The 22,747-nt window shown below is 43.8% G+C and overlaps 1 protein-coding gene across 2 annotated transcripts in view; it reads right to left on the reverse strand.

Annotated features, from left to right (window-relative positions):
* Positions 1 to 22,747, reverse strand: part of LOC118364975 (testis-expressed protein 2-like) — a 65,376-nt gene that overhangs the window by 10,720 nt on the left and 31,909 nt on the right. The window contains exons 4-9 of one of the 2 annotated variants that reach the window (XM_035746830.2): positions 14,035 to 14,235; positions 11,462 to 11,786; positions 10,981 to 11,207; positions 10,676 to 10,840; positions 9,828 to 9,927; positions 508 to 634 (exon numbers count right to left, since the gene is read on the reverse strand). In XM_035746830.2, coding sequence (XP_035602723.1) covers positions 508 to 634; positions 9,828 to 9,927; positions 10,676 to 10,840; positions 10,981 to 11,207; positions 11,462 to 11,786; positions 14,035 to 14,235 — 1,145 coding nt within the window. Of the gene's footprint in view, positions 1 to 507; positions 635 to 5,998; positions 7,195 to 9,827; positions 9,928 to 10,675; positions 10,841 to 10,980; positions 11,208 to 11,461; positions 11,787 to 14,034; positions 14,236 to 22,747 lie in introns of those variants that run through there. The other variant, XM_035746832.2, reaches the window with a different exon arrangement.

Raw genomic sequence — 22,747 nt, forward strand, 5'->3', positions numbered from 1 at the left:
GAGTATGGACTGATGCATCCTCTTGAGATCCCCTTGGTTTTAGAATTCACATGAGGACACAGTCTGAACACTGACAAAATGAACCCATTCACAATGTCAGTTAGATGGGATGGAAGCTACACGTAATGAAATGACCACCAAAACAGATTGAAATGGAACGGACATGGAAACGAGAAGGCCCCAGAGAAGCGCTGCACTCACCAGGTGAAGAAAATATCCACGTAAGGGTGTGCGCCCAGGAACACGCAAGGGTGTGCGTCCAGGAACACGTAAGGGTGTGCGTCCAGGAACACGTAAGGAAGGACGGAGAAAAAGGTGGTGTACAGAAGACGAGTTAAAAGAGAAGTGTAGCTAACCCCTGACCCCGTGGAAAGCTAATTGTGTCATTATGATGGTGTTCAGAGGAGGAAAACAGTGTGAACCTTTAACAGTGTTAATGTTTACAATCATTACTAGAGTAGGTCACACACCAGTCAGTGTTTAGTGAGGACCGTTCCTTCCCCTTACCCATCCTTGCTGAGGTCTCTGAAGCGCATACAGTCGCCGTCCTTCCCCAGTCTGATCAGGTTCATCTTGGTCTCCAGGGTCATCAGGAAGGAGCCGCTGTACGAAATCTCCAAGTCAAACCACAGACCTGGGGGAGAGAGACAGACAGACAGACAGACGTAGGTCATTGTGAGTATGTGTGGGGCGGGGGACGACAAGTTTGTGTGTCCGTGTGTGTGGTCGCAATTGCACATCTCAGTGTGTGTTGAGAAGAATCACAACGGAGTGGAAGAACGCACATCAGATGATCATTTTGACAAAACCAAACTACTTCAACCAACTTTGATCAGTAACCTACCACCATTGACTGTAGTATGAAAAATATCAGTGCTGAAAAGCAGTGCTTCAGGTAAAGTAATTGGAAACTACAGTAAGTGATGAACTTTCCAGATCTGCAGAGCCTAAAAGTTGAGTAGATCTGGCTAAAGGTTCTCAGTCTGTGGCAAATGCTCCAGGACACTAGCCTTCAGTCTGCCATTCACCTCTGCCTCCTTCTCTCCCTCGCCCAGTCTTCCTCGCTCCCCTGCCTCTTCCCCTCCCACAAGCATCTCGGACCCCCACGATCATCCCTCTCTCAAATCTCCCTCCATCTTTCTCTCATTGCCTGACAGTGGAAGAGAACCGAAGTGAGGGATACAAAAAGAGAGAAAGAGAGAAAGAGGGAGAGATCACAGGACCCTTTGAACAGAGGGGAAACAGTTGGACACCGTGCGATACCCCTCATAGGGCTCGTTTGATGTCAGCGGGATGCTGCTCGCTGTATAAACATGGTTCTCTTCTGAAAGCCCCAGCCCTGCTAATCTGGGTTAGAGAAATCTCCTATCAATGCCCCGGCCCAAAGCCGCCCTCACATGGGGCAGGCCTGGGTTCTCCGACAGGGGGCCCATCACACACAATATTACACAGCATGTGAATACACACTAGCACATATACGGTAACACACACAGAACTGTACTTTGGGAGAGTTACTTTACACCACTAGGGGGCAATCATGGGTTGATAGATGATGCAGGCTTGTGTGTGTGTGAGAGAGAGCAAGAGAGAGAGAGAACACACACTTTCTCTTGGCAACACAGTAAGACTTCCCACTAACACATCACTTGTACCTCTCCTACAGCAGGAATGATGGGAATTCTATCGGTCTTAATCAGTCAATCAATAGACAAAACAGACACATACAGTTAATTCGGAAAGTATTCAGACTCCTTCACTTTAACCACATTTTGTTACATTACAGCCTTATGCTAAAAATGGATTAAAATGACATTTCTTTCATCAACCTACAATCAATAACCCATAAAGACAAAGTGAAAACAGAAATACTTTATTTACATAAGAATTCAGACCCTTTGCTATGAGACTGGAAATTGAGCTCAGGCGCATCCTGTTTCCATTGATTATCCTTGAGATGTAAGGGATAGGTGAAACTTTGCCCTAGCAAGCGATAGAGGGATAGATGAACAGAGCAAAGTACAGAGAGATCCTTGATGAAAAACCTGCTCCAGAGAGCTCTGGACCACACATGACTAGCAGATGTTATTGCGGGTGTAGAGAAATGCTTGTGCCCTCACCACACTGTCTGTATGGGTGGTCCATTTCTATCCACCTTCACCACTGCAGTCCCGTCGATGTAGATTGTTTTTTTTTTTTGGGGGGGTGCACGCTCTGCTGTTCCTGAAGTCCATGATCATCTCCTTTGTTTTTTTACGTTAAGTGAGAGGTTGTTTTCCAGGCACCACACTCATAGAGCCCTCACCTCCTCCTACCTGTAGGCTGTCTCATCATCGTTGGTAATCAAGCATACTACTGTTGTGTGTCGTTTGCAAACTTGAGTTGGATGCGTGCTTAGCCACGCAGCCATGGGTGAACAGGGAGTACAGGAGGGGGCTGAGAACACACTGAGCACGCACCCTTGTGGGGCCCCAGTGTTGAGGATCAGTGGAGTGGAGGTGATGTTTCCTACCTTCACCACCTGGGGGTGGCCCGTCAGGAAGTCCAGGACTATTTATATAGGGCAGGGTTCAGACTCGGGGCCTCGAGCTTAATGATGAGCTTGGAGGGTACTATGGTGTTGAATGCTGAGCTCGTCAATAAACAGCATTCTTGCATAGGTATTCCTCTTGTCCAGATGGGTTAGGGCAGTGTGCAGAGTGATGGCGATTGCATCGTCTGTGGAACTATTGGGGTGGTAAGCAAATTTAAGTTGGTCTAGGGTGGCAGGTAAAATGGAGGTGATATGATCCTTGACTAGTCTCTCAAAGCACTTCATAATGACAGGAGTGAGTGCTATGGGGCGATAGTGATTTAGCTCAGTTACCTTTGCTTTATTGGGTCCAGGAACAATGGTGGCCATCTTGAAGCATGTGGGGACAGCAGACTGGGATAGGGAGATTGAATATGCCCGTAAAACACACCAGCCAGCTGGTCTGCGCATGCTCTGAGGACGCGGCTGGGGATACTGTCTGGGCCTGTAGCCTTGCGAGGGTTAACACGTTTAAAATGTTTTACTCAGGTCGGACACTGAGAAGGAGAGCCCACAGAAAGCGGGCCGCGTCGGTGACACTTATCCTCAAAACGTGCAAATAATGTGTTTAGCCTGATCGGAAGCAAGACGTCAGTCTCTGCGACGTGGTTGGTTTTTCTTTTGTAGTCCGTGATTGTCTGTAGTCCCTGCCACATTCGTCTAATGTCTGAGCCGTTGAATTGGTATTTGATATTTAGCTTGTTTGATTGCCTTGCGGATTGAATAACTACACTTTATATTCTGCCATATTACCAGTCACCTTGCCATGGTTAAATGCAGTGGTTCGCACTTCCAGTTTCGCGCGAATGCTACCATCCATCCACAGTTTCTGGTTAGGGTAGGACATCAGACTAGGTCAAAGGTTCACCTTCTAAAAGACAGAAGCCACAGTAACAAAAGGCACATGACAGTCTGCCTGGAGTTTGCTAAAAAGGCAACTAAAGGACTATCAGATAATGAGAAACGAGATTCTCTGGTCTGATAAAAACAAGATTAAACTCTTTGGCCTGAATGCCAAGCCTCAAGGCTGGAGGAAGCCAGGCACCGTTCATTACCTGGCCAATACCATCCCTATGGTGAAGCATGGTGGGGGCAGCATCATGCTGTGGGGATGTTTTTCATCGGCAGGGACTGGGAAACTAGTCAGGATCAAGGGAAAGATGAACAGAGCAAAGTACAGAGAGATCCTTGGTGAAAACCTGCTCCAGAGCACTCAGGACCTCAGACTGGGGCAAAGGTTCACCTAACAGGACAACGACCCTAAGCACACAGCCAAGACAATGCAGGAGTGGCTTCGGGACAAGTGTTGGGAATGTCCTTAAGTGGCCCAGCCAGAGCCCGGACTTGAAGCCGATCGAACATCTCTGGAGAGACCTGAAAATAGCTGTGCAGCGATGCTCCCCATCCAACCTGACAAAGCTTGAGAGGATCTGCATAGAATGGGAGAAATACCCAAGAACACATGAGGCTGTAATCGCTGCAAAAGGTACTTCAATAAAGTACTGAGTAAAGGGTCTGAATACTTATGTAAACGTGATCTCTTGTTTTTATTTATTTATAAAAATGAAAAAATGAAATATCACAGTTACACAAATCCTCAACTGGCGGCTTCATTAAATAGTACCCACAAAACACCAGTCTCAACGTCAACAGTATAGAAACGACTCCGGGATACAAGTTGAGGACTTGAGGCGTGTTTCTCAATACTAGACACTAATGTACTTGTCCTCTTGCTCAGTTGTACACTGGGCCACCCACTCCTCTTTCTAGTCTGGTTAGAGACAGATTGCACAGTTTTGTGAAGGGAGTAGTACACAGCGTTGTACGAGATCTTCAGTTTCTTGGCAATTTCTCGCATGGAATAGCCTTCATTTCTCAGAACAAGAATAGACTTGACGAGTTCCAGAATAAAGTTTGTTGTTTCTGGCCATTTTGAGCCTGTAATCGAACCCACAAATGCTGGTGCTCCAGATACTCAACTGGTCTAAAGGTGGTCAGTTTTATTGCTTCTTTAAATCAGAACAACAGTTTTCAGCTGTGATAACATAATTGCAAAAGGGGTTTCTAATGATCAATTAGCCTTTTAAAACCATAAACTTGGATTAGCTGAGTGAAGTTAAACTTTTGAAAGGTAGTGTAGACACACACACACTTAAAAAAAAACAGTTTTTGCTTTGTCATTATGGGGTAGTGTGTAGATTGATGAGGGGAAAAAATAATTTAATCCATTTTAGAATAAGGCTGTAACGTACCTTTATTGGGGGGGAATGCTTGGAGATTGTCAGAATTTGTGAGTTTTGTTTGTCCACCCGCCTCCTGAGGATTGACCACAAGTTCTCAATGGGATTAAGGTCTGGGGAGTTTCCTGGCCATGGACCCAAAATATTGATGTTTTGTTCCCCGAGCCACTTAGTTATCACTTTTGCCTTATGGCAAGGTGCTCCATCATGCTGGAAAAGGCATTGTTCGTCACCAAACTGTTCCTGGATGGTTGGGAGAAGTTGCTCTCGAAGGATGTGTTGGTACCATTGTTTATTCATGGCTATATATATGGCTATATCACATGGTCTACTTTATCATGGAAGGTCTTTGAACACTGTGTACAGAAAGACCACTGAAGGTGTCCTGCATGGCACTACATGGCTTTGAAATGACAGATGTTAGGCCTACTTACACTTAGAAGAAACTTGATAGCTAGACAGACAAAGTTTCAGTACAAATGTAATTAGCAGTGAGTATTATATTCATTTTCAATTCTTATTGTAGGCCAATTTTCTGTGTGTGCTTTCATCCAAAATTAATTTATCTAGGACAATGCTTGAGTGAGAGGAAAATCATAAAGAGAGTAGCGAGCCCATAAAATCATAAAGAGACTTGAAAGCCCATAAAACCAGCAAGCCATCAATGTGCCGGGCCGACCTTTAGCCTCACTGTTCATGTTGCTTTCACAGAAACATAGCAGGTTGAGAAAACGAGGAACTATGCAGGACAACCAACTCGTGACACCATTCGCCTACGGGGTGAACACTCCCAGGGGGAAGGGTTGGAGAAGCTAGTGCTTCTTTCTCAACATCGTCCTCTCCAAGACTAAACGCCAGCTGTGCTAAGTGACCACAAGGCAGCCCTGTGACACCAGAGGCAAGCAAACGTACACAACCACACCCCCAGCCCTGTCCACATCCCCATGGAGAGCGAGAGAGCGAGAGAGAGAGAGAGAGCGAGAGAGAGAGAGAGAGCCCGGGGACTTGTGGCCCTTGCCTAACCCTGTGTGTGGCTCTAGCGAGCCCTGGTGATAATAAGGCTATGTCCGACAGTGTTAGGGAAGGCAGGGCTGATGGCGTGGGGAGAGGAGCCCCAAATCGCTAGCTGCGAGAGCAGCGTCGAAAGGCCAACTCTGGCTTAATTGGGGTGAGCTGGCCTGGTGACGAGTGGAGCACTCCCATGCATACAGGCTCAGAGGAAGGAAGGATACCAACGTGAAAGCACGCGGGAAAGTACACACTCTGACACAAAAGCATACAAGCGAGTGCACGTATACGTGCACACACAGAGAGAGAGAGACAAATGTTAGTCCTTAGGCCCAGCCTCTATTCCACTGCCAGTGAGTTTTATTGATCGTGGTTGCCCAGCAGTTCCAGTAAGGGTAGAAGGCAGAGACCTGGCGCTGCCTGGAGGTCAGGCAGGCTGCACACTACAAACTGGGCCTCTCGAACTCCCTGGATTATGTAAATGTTTCTTTAGAATGTAAGCTAGAGGAATCTTTTCCCTAAGAAACATTATAGTTGCATACACGTGTTCCAATGCAAATTATTCAAATGTTGGTGAATTCTAGCAATTATTTGTCGGTTAACCTGCACATTGCCAGTTCAGCTGTGTGTTAGCCTCAGTCTAGAACAGTGGTATTCAGTGGTCAGGCTGGGGGGGTGCGGGATTGGCACTGCAGCGGGGTTGCCAAAATAAAAACAGGTTTGAGAGACTAAAATGTAACGAATTAAAGGTTATTTGTTGATAGAAAATCATGTTTTCCAGCTATATTCGACAGCAAATTCTACTGTTAGTGAGTTTTATATCGACCTAATCCCTACTTACTTGGGGGCCTATTTTGAAACGGTTAACCAAGTTGCAGCATATGATCATTACTAAGTAACATTTGGTTGCGAGATCGTGTGACTCTGTAACCGAGTTGGATCGAACCGCAATATTATTGACATCATCTTACATTGCAAAACATTACATTTGCATAACATCAGTTAAAAAAACGATATCTTCACAGAAAGCTGACTACCGTACTCCTTAAACCCATAACAACTCACAAAAAAAAAACACAATTAACAACCCAGAAAAGAAATGGGTCGTGCTCAATTCTTATTGGAAAAGTACAAGTAGCCCCTCCAGATTTCACTCAATGCTTTACTGTTTGGTGACTAATGAACATAACCCAGTCCTTCTGAGTGTAGTGGAAGTGCATTCCTCCAACTCTGATCCAACAGAATCTGTTCCCCTCTCAGCCTGTGGTGGAATCCATTTCCTCCGTCATTAAGTCACATCGGAGCGCGGGGCGAAAGAAATGACAAAACAATGGTGGCAGTGACTCACAGAGGAACAGCAGGGAGACAACGAGAGACCTAGACAGAGAGTGTTCGGCAAAAAGAGGAAGAAACAGAATGAGAGGAACAGAGAGAGGGAACAGAGAAACTGGGAGAATTAAAGATGGGTACTGTGGAAAGACGGGTAGAAAGAGAGAAGCGACAAAACCCAAATGCCAGACACAGAAACACACATTATTTCACTAGTGTTTATCTCTTCCTGTCTGTAACTCAAGCCCATGGGAGAAGCAGATTCAAGACTGGGCCCTAGTCATTTAGAGGCAATAGGAGGGCCATGCCCCAATGGAGTGGGGGCATTCAGTGGGCCAGTCATCTTTAGCCATTACTACAATGTAAAGTATCTGATCTACATATCATATGACGCCATCTCTCCTAATATTTACACACTAATAAGATGCAGGAAAATCTATACTGTGGGGCGTAAGGGTGTACGTACCCAGAAATGACATGTGATGTGTATGCACCCAATAATGATTAACTACTGTGCAAATATGGAAGGTGCTGGATGGTTAGATGTTACGAGAGACACACTTGCTTCTGCTAGAAAGCAACCAACTGACAGTCACTCTACCAAAGTGAAGGCATTTACCTCCAGTAATATTAATATTATGTATTGTCCAAACCTCCGCGCAACTGTGCTATACAAACTGCAGCGTGTCTGTACTGAGAAGCCGGTTGTGCAACTAACAGCCAAGTCTATGACCCCTCTAGTGTACCTCAGCCTTTATTTACTCAGGTCTAACAGATAACCATGTGACCCACTCAACAGCTCAGGACTTGATTACGTTGTACTTAGCAAGGCATTTGCCCACAACACACATTCCATCACACGAGCAAAACACGCTAAACAATAGCGTCACTAACATAGCACGTTATTCATCGATAATGTTGTCAATGAGTGATACTGAGTGAGTAAACACCTATCAGGATTGGGTTGACTCCTGTGGAACATAATGATCTAATTCTTCTTGTTAGATATATTCATTGATAATGTTGTCAACTTGTGGTATTGAGTTGAGCTATTGCCCCTACTGGGATTGCACATTCTCCTTCTGTTGATGAACGCAATGCTAGAATTCTTATTCTTAGATCGTCTGAAAATACAGAATGGAAGCGTTAAGTCATCACAGACATGGACCAGTCTGGCGTCTTGTTCAATTAATCATCTATTCCCATGACTTATCGATCATATGATGGTCTAATTTGTGTGTGTGTGTTTGCGTGCGTGCATGTGTGCACGCAGCCCTAACCATTTCCAAAAATGTATCCTCCTACGCCATCATAGCTTTTTCTAATGCTGAATGAATGACTAGCCTATGTCGTTGTGATCATTGCTGTTAGCATGACTGGCTAAGTGGCTATGTAAAAAGACACTCGTCTTTTGTTCTTGTTGCTGCAGTTGTTAGCGTTGTGGCCCCCACCGTTGTCACGGTTGTTGTTAGCGTTGTGGCCCTCACCGTTGTCACGGTTGTTGTTTGCGTTGTTATCTCTGCCGTTACTGTGGTCTCTTAGTTGTTGTTAGCTAGCATGACATCGTTTCGGTCAGTGGTGTTATTGTTGGTACTTAGCATTGTTAGCGTTGTTATCTCTGCCGTTACTGTGGTCTCTTGGTTGTTGTTAGCTAGCATGACATCGTTTCGGTCAGTGGTGTTATTGTTGGCACTTAGCATTGTTAGCATTGCTATATCTGCTGTCACTGTGGTCTCTTGGTTGTTGTTAGCTAGCATGACATCGTTTCGGTCAGTGGTGTTATTGTTGGCACTTAGCATTGTTAGCATTGCTATATCTGCTGTCACTGTGGTCTCTTGGTTGTTGTTCACGCTGTCAGCTAGCATTACATCGTGTCGGTCAGTGGTGGTGTTGTCCCCTGGTCCAGGGTTTATGACAGAGCCGGTGAACTCAACACAGGGCCCTAATATTACAAAGGCAGAGAAATGGAGGGGTGGGGAGTAGTCACAAGACACACCGACACTTCCGTACTAGGACAGAGCCGAGTGTGGAGAGTGTGTGTGAAAAGAGAGAAAATGTACATGTGTTAAACAGTAGCGTGACGTGTGCGAGTAATCAGAGGATGTAAATCAACAGTGCGCCATACGTGTGTGTGTGTGTGTGTCGCACCTGCGAGAGAGTGCGTGTGTGAGACTGTGTATCCTGGACCTGTGTAGCACTTTAACTCATCACATGAGACCACACCGCAGATAAAAAAAACTTGGAATTCCTGTACTGATATGACTCCAACCAAATTGTCAACATATTAGACACAGACATAAAAAACACCCACGCTCACAATACTGCCCTTATGCTTATAGAGAGCCGTGCTAGACTGAATCTACGGTTCATGCCTTCTCGTAAGGAAAGAGTGATTCTACTAAACAGATTACACAGCACAGCTCGACATGATGCCTCTGCCACGATGGCACCACGCAGCGGAGGGGATCAATTGCAACGATGGGGCGGTGTGAAGTTGAATTCAACCCTGCTAATAGCACATTGCACAGTGGGAGCCTGGCTGAGCGAGTGAGTGTGTGTGTGTGTGTTAGTTGCACAGTATGTGTGTTTGAGTGTGTGTAAAAATACAGTGAATTGCAGTTTCTTCACTGGTCAGGATTTGGTTGATGGATAATACAGTAGCACACTTCCAGGGTTCTTACCTTGATGGTCAACTGAGGGTTTGGAGGCGCCAAGGATTCTGGGAGTGGCCACGCCCATGTCCAGCTCTGTCAGGGTCAGCTCGTTCATGAAGTAGGGGAGCTGGGGGAGAAAGAAACAGTCAAGTAGTTGACGCACACACAAAGGATCTGCAGCTGCAGGTGTATAGTAAGTGCAAGTTAGAGGTTGATGGTAACAAGCCACTCATTCTACATCTCCCAGTCATTCTCATCTGCCACAAAGGCCCCTATCGACTCCCTCACGTCGGCTAGCTGAGACAACAAGACTAACAGCCAACATCACCACACGGCATTGGGAATAGGACCAGACGAAGGGCTATCGTGGGGCTAGTAACAACCCCAAAGATGAAACATGGGGGGATAATCGAAGGACCAGGATACAAAACACACACAGAGAGAGACACAGAGAGACAGAGACAGAGAAAAATGAGGTTCTCTCTCTGAGCCCAGTGTGGAGTCCTGTGGCGGGGCTGCACAGCGGAAGTGGCTGACATTTAGAGAGTGTGTGTGTGTGTGTGTCCGTTCCTGCAGTCGTAAGGATCCACTGAGAGGCATGAGTCCCCTAGTCTCTTTTTATTTGTGTTTCCTCTATATTTAGGAATGCATGGCTCCTCTCTCTCTACCCCTCTTCCTATCCTTCTGAGCCAAATAAACCTCATCTTCTTCATCCCTTTTTTGTGTGTCCTTTGATCTGCTCTGTTGAACATATGCAGCTCAGTGGTAACAGAATACAGTACAGATACAACAGTGTAAGAATGCTCTTTTAAACACACGAGCCCTTTGTCACAACAGGGTCATAGGTGAGAGAAGAGAGGTCAAAGGCCACCCACCCGGATCTTGCTGAGTTTCATCTGGATCTTCTTGGAGACCACATCAGCCCAGTAGGGCTCGCCCAGGAAGTCCCATGCCACCCGGCCAATCGCAGAGTTCACCCAGGCAACAGGCTCCTCCTCCCCCAGCAAAATGACAGGGTCAAAGCTGCTGCTGCTCTGCAACTGGTAGGCGGGTACACAAGAAGTGAGATAAATACTAACTTAAGCACAACTGTGTACTGTAATTAGATGTATTTACAGAAATGATGTATAACAGAGTATAGTACACAGTTGTGAGAAATGAGAGGGGGTTGAAGGTATACCTTGCTGCCCGACCCAGGGCTACTCTGTGGACTCTGGACTACGGGACTAGTGGCAGCGATGGGCGTGGCAGTGGCAGTCTCGGGGGGCACCAGGGTGGCCATGTAGACACTGTAGTCCAGTAGGGACTTGGCTGCTATGCCTGCTGTTGAGTCCCTGGTCCTTGGCTGAGACGCTAGCACCTCGTCCAGACTGCTCCGGCTGCTGCTGCGGCTGTGGGAGCTCAAGGCTGCCACAGGGGTCAAAGATCAACAAGATATTAGTACGATGCAGCTGGATCAATGCATTATGAAATACAAATGCAGTCTTTCACTTCCCTCAGTCGCTTTCACATTGTCACACTATATTTGTGCAAGCATGCTAGCGCCAGACATGTTGAGTCAAGCGATAACTTCCTGTAAATAACTAGTACGGAAGAATGTGTGTGTTAGTGTGTGTGTTGGTCCGTGAGTGAGTGTGTGGCACCTGGATCCATCCACTCACCAGTCTTACTCCCCTGCAGACCAGTGACTCTCTTCATCCCTGTCTTGGGGGGCTTGGAGGCCAACAGGATCCTCCGGTGCCACTCCTCCTTCTCCCTCCCCGTCCGACCAAACAGGTACAGGGTCAGTTCAGGACCACCGGACCTTTTGGCCTCCTCCGTCCCCACGGTCGCCTCTCCTGTGGCCGTGGTTCTCTCGTGTGTGGTTTCGCTGTGGTCGCCCTCTGCCTTGGACATGAAGTCGTCCTGCTTGGCCAGCTCGATGCGGATAGGGTACTTCTTGTTCCACACACGCTTCCTGGCCAGACTCTGGGGCACCAGATAGATCTAGAGAGGGAATAGAATGTTTGATTGAGTTGAGTGTGTCTGTGTGGGTCTAATGGGAACATAAAATTAAGTTGAGCTGTAGTGGATATTTTAAGTTAACAATGCGGAGAAACAAGATCAATCACCAATCAGTATATTAACATTATTAAAACCTTGGTAGCGTCCCACCTGTCAACAGCCAGTGAAACTGCAGGGCGCCAAATTCAAAACAGAAATCCCATAATTAAAATTCCTCAAACATACATGTATTTTACACCATTTTAAAGATACACTTGTTGTAAATCCAGCCACATTGTCCGATTTCACAAAGCCTTTACGACGAAAGCAAACCAAACGATTATGTTAGGTCAGAGCCAAGTCACAGAAAAACACAGCCATTTTTTCAGCCAAAGAGAGGAGTCACAAAAAGCAGAAATATAGATCAAATCAATCACTAACCTTTGATGATCTTCATCAGATGACACGCATAGGACTTCATGTTACACAATACTTATGTTTTGTTCGGTAAAGTTCATATTTATATCCAAAAATCTGAGTTTACATTGGTTTACATTGGCGTTACATTATGTTACATTTTGTTTACATTATGTTCAGTAGTTCCAAAACATCCGGTGATTTTGCAGAGCCACATCAATTTACAGAAATACTCATAATATACATTGCTAAAAAATACAAGTGTTATGCATGGAATTTTAGATGCACTTCTCCTTAATGCAACCGCTGTGTCAGATTTCAAAAAAACTTTACGGAAAAAGCAAACCATGCAATAACCGAGTACAGCGCTCAGACGACAAATCAAGCCAGACAGATATCCGTCATGTTGGAGTCAACAGAAGTCAGAAATGGCATTATAAATATTCACTTACCTTTGATGATCTTCATCAGAATGCACACAGAATCCCAGTTCCACAATAAATGTTTGTTTTGTTCAATAATGTCCATCATTTATGTCCAAATAGCTTCTTTTGTTAGCGCGTTTGGTAAACAAATACAAACTCACGAAGCGCGTTCACTAGGAGCAGACGAAAAGTCCAAAAGTTCCGTTACAGTCCGTAAAAACATGTCAAATGATGTATAGAATCAATCTTCAGGATGTTTTTAACATAAATCTTCAATAATGTTCCAACCGGAGAATTCCTTTGTCTGTAGAAAAGCAATGAAACGCAAGCTAACTATCACGTGAGCGCTCGTGGCTGCTGGCAGACCTCTGACTCATTCCCCTCTCAATCAGCCCCACTTCACAGTAGAAGCATCAAACAAGGTTCTAAAGACTGTTGACATCTAGTGGATGCCTTAGGAAGTGCAAGATGACCCCATAGACACTGTATTCGATAGGGCAAGAGTTGAAAAACTACAAACCTCAGATTTCCCACTTCCTGGTTGGATTTATTTCTCAGGTTTTTGCCTGCCATATGAGTTCTGTTATAACTCACAGACATCATTCAAACCGTTTTAGAAACTTCAGAGTGTTTTCTATCCAAATCTACTAATTATATGCATATTACTTTTTTATTTCTTATATTTTTATGGCTGAGTAGCAGGCAGTGTAATTTGGGCACGCTTTTTATCCAAAATTCCCAATGCTGCCCCCTACCCAAGAGAAGTTAAAAACGTATCGATAAAGGGATCTGGTCTCACCACCCACAAAGTGAATAGAGTGAGAGTCCACTGAGTGGATTGAGCCTCTGGGTTATATACTATATAAGCGCAACATCAGAGATGACGTACAATGGTTCCGGACACCAACCCCACACATCCTGTGCCAGACCTTGGCCCCAAATGCAAAGATCTTGTTGTTTTGTTCAGTACTAAGAGCATTTGCTGTTACTTCGTCTCCACCTCGCTAAAAAGGGGTCGAGGGGAGAGAACAATATCCCCCAAGGCCCCAAGGAGGGGTTGACTGACGCACAGACATTGAGACAAGTGATTGGTTCCCTATTACTCACGCTGTCCCCTGGGGCGGTTAGAGCGGTGGGCCAGTCACTGAAAGGTTGCTGGATCAGCTGACAAGCTGACAAGGTAAAAATCTGTCGTTCTGCCCGCGAATAAGACAGTTAACCCAATGTTCCCCAGTAGGCCATCATTGTAAATAAGAATTAGTTCTTAACTGAATATCCTAGTTAAATAAAAAAAAATCCCTTCACATGGTTTGCAACAGGTAAAGACACATATTCGCATATGGAAACAATGTTCCCTTTTGACCTCCTTTGCCTTATTCTCTTTTTGATATTTTTTTAAATGCACCCACCTTGCTGTCAGTGAGGTCGTAGATCTTCTGGCTGATATAGGTGACGTCGGGCTTGGGTTCGTTATGGGTGGCCCGCCGGGCGATGTTGCGGTTGGGTGTGGACAGGCGCAGGATGGAGCCCTCCAGTCTCACATACACAGAGTGGGTCAGAGTGGCGTGATATGTCTCCGGGTCGTAGTTCACTATCTCGTTCATCCAGCCCTGCAGGGGGAGATAGAGAAATCAGTCAGGTCAATCAACCGACAAACCAGTGGAACAATCAACCAATGACACATTAAACCAATCAATCAATTAACACATCTACTTTGTATGGCGCAATAAAATTATTTGTACAGTAGACTATACAGTGCATTCGTTAAGTATTAAGACGACTTGACTTTTTGGAAAAATTTGGTTAGGTTACAGCCTTATTCTAAAATTGATTAAATCGTTTTTACCCTCATTTATCTACACAAGATACCCCATAATGACAAAGCAAAAATAGGTTTTTAGAAATGTTACTAAAAGTATAAAAACTTAAAAACTGAAATATCACATTAAGATACAGTACAAGTCAAAAAGTTGACACACCTACTCATTCAAGGGTTTTTCTTTATTTTTACTGTTCTACATTTTAGTATAATAGTGAAGACATGAACATACATATGGAATCACGTAGTAACCCAAAAAAAAGTGTTAAATCAAAAAATGTCATATTTGAGATTCTTCAAAGTAGCCACCCTTTGCCTTGATGACAGCTTTGCACACACCTGGCATCCTCTCAAACAGCTTTATGACGTAGTAATAATAATAATAATATATGCCATTTAGCAGACGCTTTTATCCAAAGCGACTTACAGTCATGTGTGCATACATTCTACGTATGGGTGGTCCCGGGAATCGAACCCACTACCCTGGCGTTACAAGCGCCATGCTCTACCAACTGAGCCACAGAAGGAGTCACCTGGAATGCATTTCAATGAATAGGTGTGCCTTGTTAAAAGTTCATTTGTGGAATTTCTATCCTTCTTAATGCATTTGAGTCAAGCAGTTGTGTTGTGACAAGGGCAGGGGTGGTATACAGAACCTACTTGGTAAAAGAACAGGTCAAATAAGCAAAGAGAATAGACAGTCCATCATAACTTAAACTTTATATGGCTGCAGGGGCAGTATGAGTAGCTTGGATGAAAAGGTGCCCATTGTAAACGGCCAGCTCCTCAGTCTCAGTTGCTAATATATGCATATTATAATTAGTATTGGATAGAAAACACTAAAGTTTCCAAAACTGGCAAAATATTGTCTGTGAGTATAACAGAACTGATATTGCAGGCAAAACCCTGAGGAAAATCAAAGCAGGAAGTGGCTTCTATTTTGAAAACTCCATGTTCCATAGAATCCCTTTGCTCAATTTAAAGGGATATGAACCCGATTCCTTTTCCTATCGCTTCCTCAAAGTGTCAGTCTTCAGACATAGTTTCAGGCTTTTATTTTGAAAAATGAGCCAGAACGTACATCGCGTCGTGGTCACATGAGTTTTGCTTGCGCAACAGAATTTGGACAGCCATGGTTTTCCCCTCTCTTATTGTGAAAGACATTTGCGCTTGATATATTATCGATTATATGTTTTAAAAACAACCTGAGGATTGACTATAAAAAACGTTTGACATGTTTCTGTGGACATAATGGAAACTATTTGTAATTTTCGTATGCGTTGTCATGACCGCTCTTTCCTGTGGATTTCTGAACATAACGCTCCAAACAAACGGAGGTATTTTGGATATAAAAATAATCTGTATGGAACAAAAACAAACGGAACATTTGTTGTGTAACTGGGAGTCTTGTGAGTGAAAACATCCGAAGATCAAAGGTAAACGATTCATTTGATTGCTTTTCTGATTTTCGTGACCGAGCTACCTGATGCTAAGTGTACTTAATGTTTTATCGTGCGATCGATAACTTAAACGCTTGGATTGCTTTCGCTGAAAAGCATAATTTCAAAATCTGACACGACAGGTGGATTAACAAAAGGCTAAATTGTGTTTTCCTATATTGCACTTGTGATTTCATGAATATAAATATTTATAGTAATGTTTATTGTATGTAGAGCTATGCTATTCAGCAGTTGTTGATGACACTTATCCCGATATCAGGATTGCAGCCATAACAAGTTAAGACATGGTCAGTCAATCCGAAACATTTCAAGAACTTTTCAACTTTCTTCAAGTGCAGCCTTAAAAATCATCAATCGCTATTACGAAAGTGGCTCTCATGATGGCCGCCACAGGAAAGGAAGACCCAGCGTTATCTCGGCAGTTATTTGCGCTGCAGAGGACAAGTTCGTTAGAGTTACCAGCCTCAGAAATCGGCAATTAAATGTACCTCAAATTGCAGCCCAAATTAATTCTTCACAGAGTTCAAGTAACAGACACATCAACATCAACTGTTCAGAGGAGACTGCATGAATCAGGCCTTCATGGTAGAATTGCTGCAAAGAAACCACTACTAAAGGACACCAATAATAAGATGACTTGCTTGGGCCAAGAAACATGATTAATAGACATTAGACCGGTGGAAATCTGTGCTTTGGTCCGATGTGTCCAAATTTGAGATTTTTGGTTCCAATCGCCGTGTCTTTGTGAGACGCAGAGTAGGTGAACAGATGATCTCTGCATGTGTGGTTCCCACCATGAAGCATAGAGGAGGTATGATGGTGCTTTGCTTGTGACACACTCTGTGGTTTATTTAGAATTTTAAAAAAAGGTTCACTTAACCAGCATGGCTACCACAGCATTCTGCAGCGATACACCATCCCATCTGGTTTTTACTCTTAGTGGGACTGTCATTTGTTTTTCAACAGGACAATGACCCAAAACACACCTCCTGGCTGTATAAGGGCTGTATGACCAAGAAGGAGAGTGATTGACTGCTGCGTCAGGTGACTTGCCACCATAATCACCCAACCTCAACACAATTGAGATGGTTTGGGATGAGTTGGACCGCAGAGTGAAGGAAAAGCAGCCAACAAGTGCTCAGCAGATGTGGGAACTCCTAAAACAGTTGGAAAAGCTTTCCTCACGAAGCTAGTTGAGAGTATGCCAAGAGTGTGCAAAGCTGTCATCAAGGCAAAGGTTGGCTACTTTGAAGAATCTAAAATATTTTTGATTTGTTTAACACTTTGTTGGTTATGACATGATGCCATCTGTGTTACTTCATTGTTTGATGTCTTCACTATTATTCTACAATGTAGAAAATAGTAAAAATAAAGAAAACCATTGCCTGAGTAGGTGTCCAAACTTTTGACTGGTACTGTAAGTATTCAGACCCTTTACTCATACTTTGTTGAAGCACCTTTGGCAGCGATTAAAGCCTTGAGTCTTCTTGGGTATGCCGCTACAAGCTTGGCACACATTTGGCGAGTTTCTCCCATTCTCTCTGCAGATTGTCTCAAGCTCTATCAGGTTGGAAGGGGAGTGTCGATGCACAGCTATTTTCGGGTCTCTCCAGAGATATCCGACCGGGTTCAAGTCCAGGCTCTGGCTAGTCCACTCAAGGACATTCAGAAACTTGTACCGAAGCCGCCACTCTGTTGTCTTCGCTGTGTGCTTTGGGTCATTGTCCTGCTGGAAGGTGAACCTTTTCCTCAGTCTGAGGTTCTGAGTGCTCTAGAGCAGGTTTTCATCAAGGCTCTCTCAAGGTACTTTTCTCCATTCATCTTTCTCTTGATCCTGACTAGTCTCCCAGTCCTTGCCACTGAAAAACATCCCCACAGCATGATGTTGGCCCCGCCATGCTTCACTATCGGGATGGTGCCAGGTTTCCTGCAGACATGACGCCTGGCATTCGAGGCCAAAGTGTTCAATCTTGGTTTCATCAGACCAGAGAATCTTGTTTCTCATGGTGTGAGAGTCCTTTGGGTGACTTTTGGCAAATGCCAAACGGGCTTTCATGTGCCTTTTACTGAGGAGTGGCTTCCGTCTGGCCCCTCTACCATAAAGGCCTGACTGGTGGAGTTCTGCAGAGATGGTTGTCCTTCTGGAAGGTTCTCCCATCTCCACAGAGGAACTCTGGAGCTCTGTCAGTGACCATCAGGTTCTTGGTCACGTCCCTGACCAAGGCCCCTTTACCCCAATTGCTCTGTTTGCCCCGGCGGCCAGCTCTAGAAAGAGTCTTGGTGGTTCCAAACTTCTTCCAATTAAGAATGATTGAAGCCAGTGTGTTCTTGGGGACCTTCAATGCTTCAGATTTTTTTTTGGTGCACTTCCCAAGATCTGTACCTTGACACAATCCTGTTGTGGAGCTCTAAGGACAATTCCTTCAGCCTCATAGTTTGGTTTTTGCTCTGACATGCACTGTCAACTATGGGACCTTATATAGACAGGTGTGTGCCTTTCCAAATCAAGTCCAATCAATTTAAATGTACCACAGGTGGTCTCCCATCAAGTTGTAGAAACATCTCAAGGATGATCAATGGAAACAGGATGCACCTGAGCTCAATTTCAAGTCTGTTTTTATACATTTTTAATACATTTACAAAAATTCACAAAACTTTTTGCTTTGTCATTATGGGGTATTGTGTGTAGACTGATGAGAAAAATTGATAATTTTATCAATTTTAGAATTAGGCTGTAAGGTAGCAAAATGAGGAAAAAGTCAAGGGGTCTGAAAACTTTCCGAATGCACTGTATGAACATTCTGTACTGCTGAACCCTTCCGAAAAGACACTACAATGATTTTAGGCACCTGACAAAGCAAATTAATGTTAAATGCATGAACATCTGATTCCGTCTATGTATAGAAACTAGAGGTCGACCGATTAATCGAAATGGCAGATTAATTAGGGCCGATTTCAAGTTTTCATGACAATCGGAAATCTGTATTTTTGGGCGCCGATTTTTTATGTTTAATATATATTTAATATATGCAAGTTTTCATGACAATCGGAAATCTGTATTTTTGGCGCGCGCGATTTTTTATGTTTAATATATATTTAATATATGCCATTTAGCAGACGCTTTTATCCAAAAGAGACTTACAGTCATGTGTAGCATACATTCAATCATAATCACTAGTTAACTACACATGGGTGGTCCCGTGGGTTGCATATAATCGAACCCACTACCCTGGCGTTACAGAAGCAGGCGCCATGCACTCTACCAACTGAGCTACAGAAGAATAGAATAGTCCTATAATAACTACAACCTAAAACTTCTTACCTGGGAATATTGAAGACTCATGTTAAAAAAGGAACCACCAGCTTTCATATGTTCTCATGTTCTGAGCAAGGAACTGAAACGTTAGCTTTCTTACATGGCACATATTGCACTTTTACGTTCTTCTCCAACACTTTGTTTTTGCATTATTTAAACCAAATTTAACATGTTTCATTATCTACTTGAGGCCAAATTGATTTTATTGATGTATTATATTAAGTTAAAGTAAGTGTTCATTCAGTATTGTTGTAATTGTCATTACAAATACATTTTTAAAATTATTTTTATTATTATTATTTAAAAAATAAAAATACATTTTTTAATAGAAACTAAATCACAATCAGTTTGTCAAAATTGAGATCACAACTCCTATGTTGATAAAAATGGTCAAGAACAGATGGATCAGAAGGATCTACTACTGCTTATAAGTAGGCTGTTGCGCAAGTATGATGCATGTCTTCCCAATAGACCGGAGTCAATAATTTAATTGCCTCTGTCTTACGAGATAGCCTTTCAGCTCCTTTCCTGGGTTTGTTTGCGTTCTCATTTCAATTTATAAACAGGCAATATGTATTAAAACAAAAAATAACAGTCTATTTGTGAACTAGGGCGCCCCATGTGTGTAGTTAGACCAAAATGATGTAGTGGGTGGGTCAAAAAGTCATCATTTGTTTTTGAAAAATAGCTTCCAAACATATTTCGTGTTGAGGTCAATTATAAAACTTTATGGTAGAAAATTAACTGCTGATTTATCTAGCTGTATTTTCCTCCTAAATTACTCATGCAGGCTTAGACTGCATCCTGTGTGTGTGTCTTCGATTGTCACTGCTACCGACAGCTTCATTAAACTACTAGGCCTAATCAAATCTAAAAAGGGGTGGAAATCAAGTCGGTCTAAATCCCTGGACATGCCCTATGCCACAGACGGGACCAGTAACGTCTAAAATGCTTAACCTTCAAAGAACGATGATGCCGTCACAGATTCAAACACACAATAATCCACGACTTGACCTCAACCCTGATGGTCTGCACTGTGGGTTAGGTATAGTGATGATTGAAACTGGTTGCTCCTAGTGGCTATCATCACTTTTACCACCAGTGTATTGTCCACGTTCTTTAATTCCAACGTGTAGAGAAATATTGCACCACTGGTTTAGCCTTGAACCACTAATAAAAATCCTCATCCAACAGCAGTAGATTGAAGAGGATAGTAGAATCGCGACAGCAGTCATCTAGTAAAGTGCTGCCTCCTCGTCGGCTGAGTCTGAAGTAGTGCACTATGTTAGAGAATAGGGTGCCATTTAGGATGCAACCCCCCAGTCTCATCTCGTCCCTTCCTCTTCGCAGAGATCAAGACGGCCCCTAGAGCTTTGCCACCACAGACACACAAGTCTCCTGCAGGAAACTTGATATAGGCCTAGATGTGCTGGTTCTATTGCTCCCACAGCTAGATATGAAGAGGGTGATGGGAGAGAGAGGGAGAGAATGACAGAAATAAAGACAGAAAAAAGAGGAGACAGAGAGAGAGAGAGGGCATGCGAGGGAATAAGAGAATGAGGGGAGAGAGACAGAAGACACTTGTCACCAAATTGTCATATTATAGCCCTGAACAAAGCCTATCCCCTTTGTGTCCATAACGCCACCATTCACTGTCCCTTTGATTGACAAGGCCAAGCCCAGGACAGTAAAGCCTGACAGTAAATGTGTTTGTGTGCTGTGCTGCCTGCTGGTGATGTTATCATCAGCTTTCCAATATGTGGGGGTCAAACAAGACCGTGAACCCTCTCCATTATACTGTGACTGACCGACTGGCTTTTGTTGACAGTCCAGAGGTGACATCATTTGGAAGGAGGGCCACGGGGTGACCACTCAAGCCATGGAGGGCATTATAGCAGTGAAGAGAAAGTAGGCTAACAGGCTTTGAGTATGATATACAGCCACAGTGGCTATGGTCTGTCTGATCCATTTGAGTGCTAATGCTGCTAAATGCACAGCTGGCTTCCCTCAGGTAATTTATTGTCTATTAGCGCTAACAATGGAGGATGAGGTATATTTGCCTCGGAGCCTCACTCTTTTGTTCCCTCTGACATCAAAGCGGTGAAAGAGTCGAAGCGTGGACGATCTCATTTACTGCTCAAATAGGCATATTTCTTCTCTGAATGGCACTTTATGTGGGCTGTCACAACAGTCGTCTATATTTGTCTAGAGGCGAGACTAGTCAGGAGACGAGAAGAGGTAGTTTTGCGAACCAATGCTAACTTTCTTCATACTGGACACAAAGACATTTAAATGGTATCCACTAGTTCGTCTGACTCTGGGAAAGTAGATACAAGGCCTCATTGCTAAAATCCTAGAGTATGCCTTTAAGCCAGTCACGGATCATGATGGATGCTGAAACGTTGTACAGGTAACTGCCAAAATAAAGGAAACTTGAGTAAATGAGGAATAAAGTATATTTAAAGCAGGTGCTGCCAACACAGGTGAGGTTCCTGAGGTAATTAAGAAATGAACGTCCCGTCATGCTTAGTGTCACATATAAAAATCCCCCTTTGCCCATTATTTTGGCTACAATATCTATAAGAGATCTCAGTAACTTTGAAAGAGGGGGTTCAAAGGAGCATAGGGTGTCTGTGTGCGTCTGCGTGTGTCTCAAGTCAGCAGACAACCCAATTGAACACTTACGGGAGATTCTGGAGCGCCGCCCGAGATGGCATTTTCCACCACTACCAATAAAACACCAAATTATGGAATTTCTGTTGCATCCCTCCAATAGAGTTCCAGACTCGTGTAGAATCAATGCCAAGGTGCATTGAAGCTGTTCTGGCGGCTCATGCTGGCCCAACACCCTATTAAGACACTTTGGTGGCGTTTCCATTAGTTTGGCAGTTACATGTAGGTGATCAGTCAGTAATAAAAGAGACCTGATCTAGACCTACTTCGTGGTGCCCTTTACAATTCATTCTCTACAAGGCTTGCACAATTCCCAAAGTTCACAGGTTTTGAAGAAGTCACCAGCTGGGACTTCTGAAGAATCTGAGAACATTGGACATCTTTTAAAGGCGCTTTTGTGAAAAGAGTATTGCACAGCAGGAGCTAAAATAATAATTAGGTGCAATTAAGACCAGGCTAAAAGATGGTCACCCCGGCTTCTTCTTAAAAAATATGTACAATGAACACCAACGGGATCAAGGCTGGTGAATCACAGGTCAACCTAGATATCTAATGGCCGTCTAAAGCAACTTTGCTCTGATAACACAAGTATTGGGAAAGTTCAACGTGATACCTTACCACAGCAGGTCTCTCATTGTTAACGAACGGAATTCTGGCCATTAGCTAAGTAATAATAACATGGCCTTATGAATCTTTCATTTTTGGGTGTGTGTTCAGCACCACTGCTTATTTGTGTGACCATAGATTTCCACACATCTTCAGTTAATTGGTTTTACAGTGATTTCAAACCTCTCCTCAGTGATCCCCAGCCTGTCCAATGAATTTGCTCTATTCCAGAGCTAGCACTACTGATT

This window comes from Oncorhynchus keta, chromosome 32, assembly GCF_023373465.1.
Source record: "Oncorhynchus keta strain PuntledgeMale-10-30-2019 chromosome 32, Oket_V2, whole genome shotgun sequence".
In the NCBI taxonomy this organism is placed as follows: domain Eukaryota; kingdom Metazoa; phylum Chordata; class Actinopteri; order Salmoniformes; family Salmonidae; genus Oncorhynchus; species Oncorhynchus keta.